General features: G+C 35.7%; 1 protein-coding gene across 2 annotated transcripts in view; it reads left to right on the top strand.

Annotated features, from left to right (window-relative positions):
- lwr (ubiquitin conjugating enzyme lesswright) overlaps positions 1-13011 on the top strand; it is a 38051-nt gene that overhangs the window by 7479 nt on the left and 17561 nt on the right. The window contains exons 2-4 of one of the 2 annotated variants that reach the window (XM_090375016.1): positions 1966-2139; positions 7579-7656; positions 12776-12859. In XM_090375016.1, coding sequence (XP_090231142.1) covers positions 7591-7656; positions 12776-12859 — 150 coding nt within the window. In that variant the 5' untranslated portion in view covers positions 1966-2139; positions 7579-7590. The remainder of the gene's footprint in view (positions 1-1965; positions 2140-7578; positions 7657-12775; positions 12860-13011) is intronic. The other variant, XM_090375017.1, reaches the window with a different exon arrangement.

Below are 13011 nucleotides of genomic sequence, written 5' to 3'. Positions count from 1 at the left end.
CTTTGGCAGGATAGTGGCCTTGTTATTTAACACTCATTTGGAAAGGCCTGAGTTCAGATCACATTATGAGGATCTTATGGCCTTTTCAAGTAAGTTTCAGTTAGCAGATCTCAGGTGAAGATTGAGAATTTTCACCAAGCTTCTTCCCCCAGTGAGTTTTTTCATCCTGCAAATAAACAAACCAGTCTTAAAGTACATCCAATTTACAGACATGACACTGATATATTCATCACCTGAGTTGTTTGGACACAGAAGGTGTGGCAATAAAGTCCAGGAACTTTATTGCCACATCTTGCAATAAAGTCCTGGAATTCTTTTAATTGTTACTGGTGCAATTAAAAGAACATAAAGTGAAGCTGAAATATTATTTTATTTTTATTCAAAGTAATCACCACGCGATTGAATGCACTTATTACCCTATTCAGAAACTTCTGGAAAGAGTCAGTGAAGCTTCCAAAGAGACTGATGTTCATTTCGGCAGGTATGTTTTTCTTTATGCCCTCAACATTCTGAATTCTCTTTCCTTTGAGGGCAGTTTTCACCTTGGAAAGAGGAAATCTGCAGGTGCTAGATTGGGAAAGTAGGGTGAATGTTTGATCCGTACAGTGCCATGTTTCAACAGAAATGTCTTTATAACAAGTGAAATGGGGGGGGACATTGTCTTGTAACAAGAACAGCTGCCTTTCCTTTCAATTGTGGCAGCACTCAGGAAATGTGCTTCAGTAGTGCACATTTCTTGGGTGCACTATATGCATGAGTATGTAGAACAGTGTTGATTCTCTCCCTTTTGGGTACAAATTCCTTGTGAATCACATCCTGTTTGTCAAAAAACACGATCAGCATAATCTTGCACCTGGGCTTCTATAAACAATACCTTGTGGGCCTTGGTTTTGAAGTCCACTGCATGCTCTGATGCTTCATCTGCAGGTCTTACTGAAACACCCAATACCCATTTATAGTGACAATACAGTTCAGGAAATTAGGATTGTTTTAAGATATATATTTTTTTTTTGTTAGTTGTTGGCGCATCAGCTTCTGTGGCCATAATTCACCTCCCAAAGTTTTTGCATTTTACTCTGATCCAAGCCCGAGGTAGGATTTTTAACCTGCGACGTTTGGGTTGCCAGGCAGGCACTTTACCCACTTGGCTAGCCCGGTCAGCTAAGATATCTTGATAAAGTCCTCGCATGATGTTGCTCTTCATTGCTTCTACTTTATCTACAAGGCTCTGTGGCATAAATTTTGCACAGGCATTCCTTTTCCCTAAATCATCACACAGAATTTGACTCATCTCCTTATTCATATCCTGCTCATCAGTCAGCATTATAAGGGTCAAACAACAATCTCTTGTCACAATTTACTCAACTTTTGCAACTTTGTCCTCATTTTGAGAGGTTGACAAATGCCCACTTCTTGGTTCATCACAAACATCCTCACTTCAGTCTTTGAACTGCTCATACCATTCAAACACATTGGTATGACAATAATGACACCAAACGTTAATGCTACCAAAAAAACTGGTTATGTTCCAACTGTCAGCTTACCGGACAGTCTCTGTACCATTATCTGTTGGAGGAAGTTTGAAATACAACATACCACTTCTGTTTATTTTTAAAACTCATTGACCATGACTGTAGCAGTCCAGGAATTTTATTGCCACACCCGTTTTTAACTTATTCCTAGTTACACAGGACTCATTTTAATTCTGTTTAACAGAATTTTCAAATCTTTTATAGAGAAACCAAGAAGAGAAACTTGTCTTTGAAGGTATTCTGAGTTCTTACTGAATGAATAGGGAATGTACTTTTAAAAATGGGGATCAAAATGATTCCATTCTATGTGTAACTACAGATTATTTATTGTTAATTACATGTTTATCAGCTGTGGAAGACAGCTGTAACAAGTTAAACAGCTGTCACCTTTAGCAGTTCACGATGAAAGTAACCTGTTTCTTTTCATACATAGGGTGATTCTTCATCAGGGGGCATAACTTCAGGAGTTTATGTTCTCTGTGGTAGTGCAATGGTTTCTCCACTTGTCACTAATTTGGAGTGGTCTGGGTTCGAGTCTCATCATACATTGGAGGAATTTCTAAAGTCCTCTTCAATCAAGGCTGTAGTTAGCTGACCTCAGGTAGAGGTAAATGAATTTTCCCTGTCAGTTATTCTGGCTTTTTCAGCTGATGCAACATGCAGATTTGCGAGGAACCCACACTTGTACACACATAATACACAATGACAATAATGGTTTAACTCACTGGTGCTCCTAACACTAAACAACAATGAGCTCGTGGTAGCTATCACTTCGAGTAAAAAAAGTTAATATAAACGTGTCCAATTTTGAATAGTTTACAGAGCTATGTCTATTTGAACATTTAAAAAATGACTGGAGTTTTTGATGGTTATAATAAATAAAATAATGAATAAGAATAAACAAATTACTCAATATGAATAAACTTTTTATTGCATATGTTGCTGCTTAATCTTATTTATTTTTAACATCAAAAATGCTATATCTGCTTTTTTTGTTTGTTTTTTTAATCTGTAACCCTTCAGGGCTGGACACATTTATTGTGAACTTTTTTTTTTTTTTTTACTTGGAATGATTGCTGGCATGAACTCCTAAAATTGTGACCCTTTGATTCAAATCAATTTATATATGTGGTGCTGTTATGAGAATATGTTAAAAAACAGATTTGTTTAATTTAACTAATTGGTGTTATGTCTTCTTCAGAGTGCATTCCTTCGGGGAGTACATTGAAAGGGAAATGATATAGATACACAGGCAAGTGATTCTTCCATCATTCGAAGCATGTTGAAATTCTCATTAATGTGAACAAATATCAGTCTTTTTATCCCAAAAAAAAAAAAAAAAAAAAAAAAATCTGAATGACAGTTTGTGCCAGAACACAGATCCATAAAGAATTTTTTTATGCTATACTTTTCAAATTAAAAAATAATGAAGCATATTACAAACAAAACCATGCTAGGGAAATACTAAAATTTATGCTGAAATAATTGAAGCTGGAAGTGGGGGAGGATAAAGGCACATATATTTGGTTCTTGTTCAGAAACTACCTGACAGAGAAGTGGTGATTTATCCAAAGCATCTCTACATGTTCAAAGATAGTTGGTAGCATGTAGATGTTGCTTTGGATAAAGCATCTCTGATATATTATGGATAATCTTTTAAACAAAACAAAAGGACAAAGAGCTTGATATAAGGTGTATGTTCTTTTTAATCATTTAGTAAAGAACATTGCAGAAAACATATGTGCCTTTACCAGACAGTATCATATTACATTGCATGGTTAATGCAACATAAATAGCATATAACAAGGAAAACTACTACAAAAGTACACCCATTACCATCTAACTTAAAATTTTATATTTTTATTGGTAGTGTCAGTACATGACCATCCTCGTAACTTTTGGGTAGCAGCTTGTACATAACAAGAAATCTCTTAACATAAGTTTAGTCTTTTACAAAACTTTTAGGAAATAGTTAATTTAATTGACCTTTTGTTGGTAAGTGCCAAATGCTGCATCGGTTCTAGTTGGCAGCCGGCTGCAAAGTTATTTACCACCAATTATGCAAATATTAAATGATTTAGTATTTGTGGGTGTTTTTTTTTTTTTTATGAAAACCCCAAACACGTAAGGTGTTAGAACCAATAGTACACTTGGGTTGGAGGTTGAAAAGACGAGAGAAGATATTTGTTTACATTAGACTTGAACTTCTGTAGACTGTAATTTTCAGGAAATACGTATGGAGGAAGGTTGTACCAGAAAACGGCAGTTGAATTAATAAACGAGGAAGATGAAAAGTTGGTTCTGTGAGTTTGAAGTTGGACAGTAAATGGCTGTTGGCGGCACTTGTTTGGACTGTTTTGAAAGAGCGGGAATTAAAGAAGCCAATTCAGAAGAACAGTGCCCATGGAAGTATCTGTAGAAAAGAGAGAAACAGTATGTCTATGAGACAGCGAGTGGAGAGACTCTGTTAGAGATGATCATTAATTAACCTAACTGCCCTCTTCTGAATGGAATCTAGAAGCCTGAGAGAGGTTTTGGGGGGCACCGTCCCAGATGTGGGAACAATATTCCACGGTAGGATGGATTTGTGATTTGTACAGAGTGAATGGCAGTTTGGAAGAAAATTAACACCAAGAGCAAAAGAGAAAACAAAGTTTTTTAGATGCAGAGGAAGCAATATTTGTAATGTGCTTGTGCCAAGAGATTAGAAGTCAAGGTATTCCCCAAATGACATATATCAACTTGCCTAGGAATCGGAGTGTCACCAAAGATAAGCATAGGAGCAGAAGAATCCTTTTTGGGAGACATAAGACAAGACTGAGTTTTAGAAGGATTGAAATCAACTAAGTTGTCTTTGTCCTACTGGAGAATTACCTGGAAATCGGCATTTAAGGAATTGATAGTGGATATTCGAGAAGTTGAAGCTGATTGAGCAGGGCAAGCCTTCTCCAAGTGGAAAGTGGAATGCAATGTGCTATCATTGGCAAAACTATCAATAGGATTTCAGTCAATGGAAGAAGGTCATTAATATACAAGAGGAAAAGAGTGCCAGAAAGAACTGAACCTTGGGGGACACCAGCATTAGTGGAGAAGTTAGAAGTCAGAGAGCCATCTACCATCATCCTCAGTGAGCGATCAGAGAGAAAACTGAATAACCAATTACAAAAAAAAGTTGGTAAACCATAAAATGGAAGCTTGTTTAGAAGACCTTTATGTCAAACACGATCAAAAACCTTTGAGATGTCAAGGGCAACTGCTTGTGTTTCACCGAACTTTTCTATTGAATTTGTCATAAATGAGTAACATAAGCCAGAATATCACCAGTGGATTGACACCGATGGAATCCATACTGACGATCATTGACGAGACAGAAGTTTTCTAGGTAGTTTTAAGAGTTGGAAGTTAATTGATTTTTCCATCACTTTAGAAAGAGTAGAAGTAATTGCAATGGAACAATAATTGGATGGGAGGGATTTGTCACCCTTTTTAGGAACTGGTTGGATATGAGCAAATTTTCAAGTAGAAGGAAAAACACCTTTTGGAATAAGAAAGTGAAACAGGTGGCAAAGAACAGGAGTAAGTTCAGGAGTGCAGGTTTTGAGAACAAGTGGAGAAATACCATCAGGACCTGGAGCTTTCTTAGCATCAAGATTCATCAAAATCCTTCTGACTTCCTTTTGATGGAAGACCACAGGAGGCATTGAATGGAGCGTTTTGGGAGTGGTGGAGGTGTTTTGCCAAGATCATTAATACATGAGTTGGAAGAAAAATGGGATGCTAGTAGGTCAACTTTATCCTTGGTGACAACAGAACCATCTGGTTTTGACAGAGGTGGGAGCAGAGATGGGCAAAAGTTGCAGCCAATAACTTTGGCAAGAGATTTGGGCAAAAAAGCAAGTTTTCTACTCCTACCCTGTTCAAAATCTAGTTTGGACTGAATAATAACTGCTTTACAATTGTTGCGAGCTTTGGTGTAGGCAGAAATGAAACTGAAGATTTGGAAACAAGCCAATTACGATATGCAACATTCTTCTCCTGAATAGCCTTAGCACATTTATTGGAAAACCAAGGTTGAGATAAAGGAAGAGATTTTAAAGTAGAATGTGGGATAAAAGATTCCATTCCTACAAGAATAATTTCACTGACACAATTAGAGCAAGCATTGACATCAGAAATTTTGAAACTAATCCAACCAAGGAAAAGAAGAAAAATCTCGCAGGTCATCCCATTTTGCATTCTTGTAATGCCAAACAATATGAGGTTGGGAAGAGCCATGAGATAAAGGCTCCATTGGAGAAGAGACAATCACCAAGTTGTGATCTGAGGTATCTAAAGGACCTCTCACTTTGACCGTGTACTTAGAAGGGTTGTTTATGAGAAAAAGATCAAGTGTGTTGGATGTATGGTTGGGATTGTCCGGTATTGTTATAGGTAAATGAACAATCTGTGCAAGGTCATTAGTAATTGCAAAAGCCTCAGCATCTTGACCAGCTGGGTCGGTGTGAGTAGAAAACGGAAGCCTGCTGGAGTTGTGAACATTAAAATCACCAAGGAAAATTACCTCACTGTTAGGAAAGTTGGACTGGAGAAAGTCAAGTTGCAAAGAGAGGAAGTTGAAGAGCTCCAAGTGATTAGTGGAGTTGGGAGAACAGTAGAGACAACAGATGAATTTGACAGAATGAGGAAGAGAGATTAAGCCAGAGAAGATTGAAAAGAGGAGATTCCAAATTGCCAAGTCTCTGACAGGGAATATTGGAACCGACATATGCACAGGTACCACCTTTGAGGCAAAAGGAATCATACCGCGAATAATTTGGGCAAATGAGATGAGCAGTAGTTGAATCAACTGATAACTGAGATTCTGTCAGAAAAAGTGCATGGGGTTTGGCAGACTGCAAGTGGAAATGGATATCATTCAGATTAGAATTGAGACTATGTATATTTGTGAAATGAACTCAGAAATGTGTGATGACATTTATAGTTTAATTCTTTACTTATAATAATTAAACTGAAAATGGAATACTATTATTGCATGACACTAACATTCCTATTATATGGTTACAATAATATTGTTAAATATCAAGGAATATATATAAAATATCACAAGAGAACAATTTAGAAAAATCAAATATTGCTAAAAATTAACATTTTTGAAACTTATTGTGAATCTGTATTTTGTAATATACCAAATTATAAGATGGAGATAGGAATGTAACACTTAAAATAGCCTACGCTGCTTGGTTTCTTAATGAAGAAATGGGCTGTATGCAGCCCCTGAGCTAATCCAGTCATGGTGGGTATTTCTCTACAGGGTATTAAGTTTTTTTTTTTTTTTTGTACTTGTTGAAGATACAGTAACAACTTGTGTCACTACCTAGGGAGAGGGGGGAGTAACACTTTACACTGATCTAAGCTGGTTTACCTCATTAAATAAAGATCATTTGTTATGATTGTCTTTTTTTTTTTTTTTTTTTCACTCTTGACTGTTTCTATGTTAAATGTTTCTACTACTAATTGTTAAATTGTAGAAGTTTTTTTTTTTTTTTTTAAATTTAATGCTCACAACATAAAAAGTTTTAAATTCTCATTTTGAAGTATGTTGCACCATTGCATTCAAATTATTTACACACAAAACAACATTTGAACCAGCTGTTTACAACTTAGTCTGCTCACTTTTACCTTAACCCTGACATAAACAAATGCATGTATTTGGAAAAACTGGTTTGTAAGTTTCAGAAGCACCACTGTATTTTTAACTCAATCTATTTGTTTGTGTCAGGATTAAAGTAAGATTGGAGAGACCTATAGGTAATAATTGTTCACAAAAAAAGACTAGTACAGTAAATCCAAAGGTAAGGACTTTTAGTAGATGTAATTATCATCAATATTTAAATTAAGATAAATTATTAGTTTAAAGAATTCTTTTTTTTTTTTTTTCTTGAAGGGTAGTGTAATATAAAAAACATTTACTGTATAGGGCATTTTAAGTATTAAATAAAGCCATCCACTTTTTTTTTTTTTTTTTTGTATGATGTATACTTTTCAGGGCTCTACTACAATGTCTGGAATTGCCATTGCTCGCCTTGCTGAAGAGAGAAAATCATGGCGTAAAGATCATCCTTTTGTAAGTAACTTTTTTTTTTTTTATTTTAGTTTAACTGTATTATGAAGTTATGCTTGACAATAGATTTGAAAATTTACTTTCAGCCAGAGAGTAATTGATTGTTGGAACAAAATTTCATCAGTTGGCATGGAAGTGGGTAGTATGGATAAATTTCAAAGAAGTATTAGATAAAATATTAGAGGGGATGGACAAATGATATGGGTAGTGTTTTTTTTTTTTTTTTTGTAATGCTGTATTAGCTTGCTTCCTTGCATAATTTGCTACTACTAATATATGGGAAAATGTATTTTGTATATTCATGAGAATTCCATCAGTATTTAAAAAGTTTTTTATTTATTTATAATTCTTGATTTTAAAACTAAATAAATACTTCCATATTATATTTAAAATCTGGAAATTATGTATTATTCAAGTTTGATTGGTTCACTTCATTGGAATGCTGTAGATGTCATTTAATCATCGTATGTGCCATGTTAGTCATTAATGATTAAAAATCTGAAATTATTTCTGCTTTCCTAAATACAGTCAAACTTTCAATTCAGTAGTTTCTGAAGTAATTTTATATGGTGTTTGTATAGAAATTGCATGCAAGAACCTGTCAGGTGACCTGCCACTGACTAGAACTGTTTGGCTTTCTGCTTGAAGAGCTGGCATGATACTACTTACGGGTGCAGTGTTTGTGTATAGTTTTTAAAGGTTACTTATGTTTATTCTCCCACTGGTTCAGTAAACCTCTACAAGCTTACCCAGAGTTGTTGTTTTTGCAAGATTTATTATTGTTTTCACATAGTAAAGAAAGGAACATTAAACCCATTATTCCCTCAAGATGGCCACTATATTGCAGGAAGCAAGGTATGTAGTTTAAAAAGATATGCACAGTGTGAAGCATTCCAACTTGAAATAAATATTTGAATAAAAGGTATAAAAAGAGCATTTTTTTTTTAAACTTGAAGTGCATACAATAAGTATCCATTAAGAAATGATGAAATATTGGCATTGTTCAAGCAGAATAAAAAATAAAAAAAATCCAGAAATTAAAAAGGAAGTTAGGCACTTTGTCAGGTGACCTACCACCATTTTTGCTTGAGTTGCCACCACCGAGTTAAAATTGGGTACTGTCACATTTTTCCTTTGGATGTTATCTCATTGGGAATACAGTAAACTTGCATTATTCTATTTCTTGGGAACCCACTCTAAAGAGGACTAAGTGGGAAAGCATTATAAGCGAGATCCCCGTGCTCTTCATCGACTAATGTTATTGGTGGATTCTACAGGATTTGTTTGATGTTGAGCCCATTTTTGTTTTCTGTATTTATCAATGATATTGATAAATACAATAAATGCATATCTGGCTTAAATCCAAGTTTCCAGATGATATGAAGATTGGCAGGGAGGTTAATGACAGTATGCTACTGCAATTGCATCTAGAAAAGTTAGGTAAATGGACTGAGAAGTGGCAATTGAAGTTTAACGTTGACAAATGCAAAGTACTGTATATAGGTGACAGTAACCCCAGAGTAACATGCCAATTGTGTGGTATTACACTCAGGGTATTGGAAAATGAAAAAGACCTGTGGTTAATTGTGCAGTCAGATACGAAGTTCTCTGAGCAGCACAGACAGGCTGCCAGAACAGCACAATGGGTTTTATCAATGATATACAACAAATTTGCTAGCAGGGATAAGGAGGTGTTATCCCAATGTATAAGGCAGTACTCAAGAAGTGGGCCACATCTTGAGTACTGCATGCAGGTCTGGGGGCCTCATTTTAGGAAGGATGTAGAAACTGCTAGCATGGGTGCAGAGAAGGGCAACAGATTGGTAAAGGGAGCAAAAGGATATTCTTACCATGAAAGGCTTCAGTTCTGCAACTTGCAGCATCTGGAGACTTAGGCACCTGTGAGGTGATCTGATTGAGGTGTTTAAGGCTTTGACTGGATTGAGAAAGCATCAGTGCCGATGGGATTCTTCTTCTTTCTAAACTACACATGTGAGGTGACATAAATTCAAATTGAGGGTGGATGGTTGTGGAATTGATGTGCAGACGTTTGCCTTTAGCTAACAAGTGGTTTGTTGCTGGGGAAAAAAACTTCCATATGTTGTTGTGAAGTTGATAGCTTAAAATTCAGTGTTTCTCAACCTTTTTGTTGCTGTGACACTTAAAGATGCTAAAATTTTGTGGCACACCGCTTACTACAATCATTACTATACTCATATAGTAGTGATTGTACTATATGAGTATAGTACAAACGGGAAGTTATTTCTGTCGGGTATATTTAATAATGCACTTATTTGTTTTAAATGCCTTTTTAATATCTTTTTTTTTAACATACATGAATTATATGAAATTTAAAAGAAATTCATTGAAAGAACACGACATCACGTTGACAGCTGAAAGGCATTTTTTTGTTTGCATTAATTTTTAATACAAAACTTGATTTATTATTATTATTTATTTATTTTATTTTATTATTATTATTTTTTTTTTTTTTTCAATTTGCATTTTCTGCGGCACACTTGAAGCATACTCGTGGCACACAAGTTGAGAAACATTGGCTTATGTAAATTTAATGAAGAACTAGACCCTATTTTAGGGAATGGATGAGTGAAATGTGAAGGTGTTTTTTTTTTTTTGGCTGATGCTGTTTAAGCTTGCTTTCTTGCATCATATGCCACTAGTAATGCTAATGTTTTTGTAGATAACATTGATTTTTTCCCTGCTGAGTGTTTTTGAAGCAATTATTTATATATAAATTGAAAACCTGCACACTTAATTGCACTACTGTGTTTTTCAACTTTTTTTTTTTTTTGCGTAATATTAAAAATAGTGAATTTTGAAAATATTTTATTATTAAATTAAACTAAACATACACTGTACTGCCACTTTGTTAGGTATTACTGTATACCCCCTGCTGTGTACACAAATGGTTTGTCCCACAACGTTGCAAGTCACATGACCACAGTTGTGGATATAATTGCAACAGAACAACCTTTCTAGTATTAGTTAAGCATACAAACTGTAGCAAGAATTGGGGAAAAGGCGTGATATAACAGACTTCGAATGTGGCACATTGGTAGGAGGTGCAAGACGTGCTGGCACGCTTCTTGATTAGACCGGGGTTCGAGCCCATCACCACCAAATACGGAGGATGCGGAAAGGTCGGGGAATGACCACCGCATATTCCCGGAGAAATATGGCCTTAGTTGCTAATGCTCCTAAAAACCAAAAACAAAACAAACAGCAAGACGTGCTGGACAAAGCATCTCTGAAACGGCAGTTCTCCTGAACTTTTCATGCACCACAGTTTCAAGGGTGTATTGAGAATGGTGCAATGAACAGAAAACATCCTCTCAACAGCACTCCTGTGGAAGAAAATCACTTGTTGATGAGAGAGGTCAGAGGAGGATAGCTAGAATTGTGCAAGCAGACAGACGGGCCACAATGTTGCATATCACGTCAGAATACAACCTTGGTGTGCAGAACAAAATATCTAAACGGACCACTAGTCGCACTTTGTCGTGAATGGGCTACAACAGCCGACGGCCACATCGCATACCTTTTTTGTTATCAATGAAGAACAAAAGAGCATGCCTCCTGTAGGCACAGCAACACCAGCACTGAACTATCGAGGATCGGAAAACAGTTGCTTGGTCTGACGAGTCGAAGTTCCTGGTGCATCATGTTGATGGAAGGCTCAGAATTTGGTGAAAACAACATGAATCCATGGACCCATCATGTCTGAAGACTACTGTGCAAGGTGGTGGGGGCAGCATTATGGTGTGGGGAATGTTTTCTTGGCACACATTGGGTCCATTGATACCCATAGATTCATGTCTGAATGCCACATTGTTGCTGACCAAGTGCATCTGTTCATGTTGACAGTTTATCATCAGTCAGGTGGTTACTTCCAGCAGGATAATGTGCTGGTGCACAAAGCCCGAATCACTATGGAATGGTTCCAGAAACATGACAATGACTTTTCTTTGCTGCAGTGGCCTGCTCAGTCCTATTGAACATCTTTGGGATGAGCTGGAAAGGGCTGTTCGCTGCAGGCCTACACCTCCTCCATCCAGTCTCAAGAAACTGTGTGACACTGTCATGTCTGCATGGTACTCCATTCCTGCACTATGTTTTCAGCATGCCTAGATGAATTCAGGCTGTTTTGAAGGCTAAAGGAGGCTCAATATGTTACTAGATAAGTGTACCTAATAAGGTGGCAGCACAGTGTATCTTGAGTATTATAAATATGGTGTTAATATAATAATGAGGCTGTCATTACATTAATTATTACAGTAGACCAAACAGTTCAAACAACTAAATAAATCTGCTTCATTTTGGATTCAATGTGGAAATCTCTCTTCAGGCCTGGGTTTAGGATAAGTTTATAACTTGATCTTGGAAGACACTGTGCTGTGGGTGATAACAAGCTATGCCACTAGAGAGAGAGGCATAGCTTGTTAAAACTGCTGTGGTTTTACATGTGGTAGAGTTTATTTAGTAAACCCTTAGTAGTAATTTCATGTAATGTTGTTGTTGTCAAGATTAATTAAGTCACAAGTTTATTGTATTTAGTTAGTTGTATATCTGAACACTGTATCACAAATATTAAATAGAATTTTCTTCACTGTTTCAAATAGTTAAAGATCCCAGTTAGTAAAATATTAATTTGAGAGATCTGAAGTTATGCCTAACAAAAGAATTAAAACATTCAGTAATCAAATCAAATTTAAATATCACAGATCTGTAATTACAAATAGCCAGATTGTCAATATTTACTTCCATACATTTTAATTTAAAAAAGGTGCCCAAAATGTATGGAAGTAAATGAAAGCTAAATTAAAAATGGTCTATTTCTTCCCCATATTCCTTATGTAGTCATGCCAAAAAATATTCTCAATCAGGTTTAAAGAACAATTTGAGACTTGACTAAAGCAAGTAGTACATTTGAAAAATAAACTAGGATCACCTTCAGATTTCAATGCATTTAATTACTGATATATGCATCTAAGAATTATATATTTGTTATTCAAAATAAGGATACTGATATTTGCTTCTTTTTTTTTTTAAAAGAAGCAAATCAGTCTTCATGCATTAATTATTAAACTTCTTTTCATTCTAGGGATTTGTTGCCCGCCCAACAAAAAATAATGATGGTACTTTGAATCTCATGAACTGGGAATGTGCTATTCCTGGAAAAAAGGGGGTATGTTTGTGTTCAGCTTGAATTTTACGAAGTACTGTTTATATAAAAATTTCTATTTTAAAAACTTAAAAAAATAATAATACAGTAATACCCCGAAGTTACGCGATAGGTGGGTCCGACGAAAATCGCGTAAGTCGAATTCGCGTAAGTCG

The sequence above is a fragment of the Mastigoproctus giganteus genome, chromosome 6 (assembly GCF_048544385.1).
Source record: "Mastigoproctus giganteus isolate SK-2022 chromosome 6, ASM4854438v1, whole genome shotgun sequence".
NCBI lineage: Eukaryota > Metazoa > Arthropoda > Arachnida > Uropygi > Thelyphonidae > Mastigoproctus > Mastigoproctus giganteus.
Note: the sequence above shows the minus strand (reverse complement) of the source record. Positions and strands in the feature narration are given on the sequence as shown.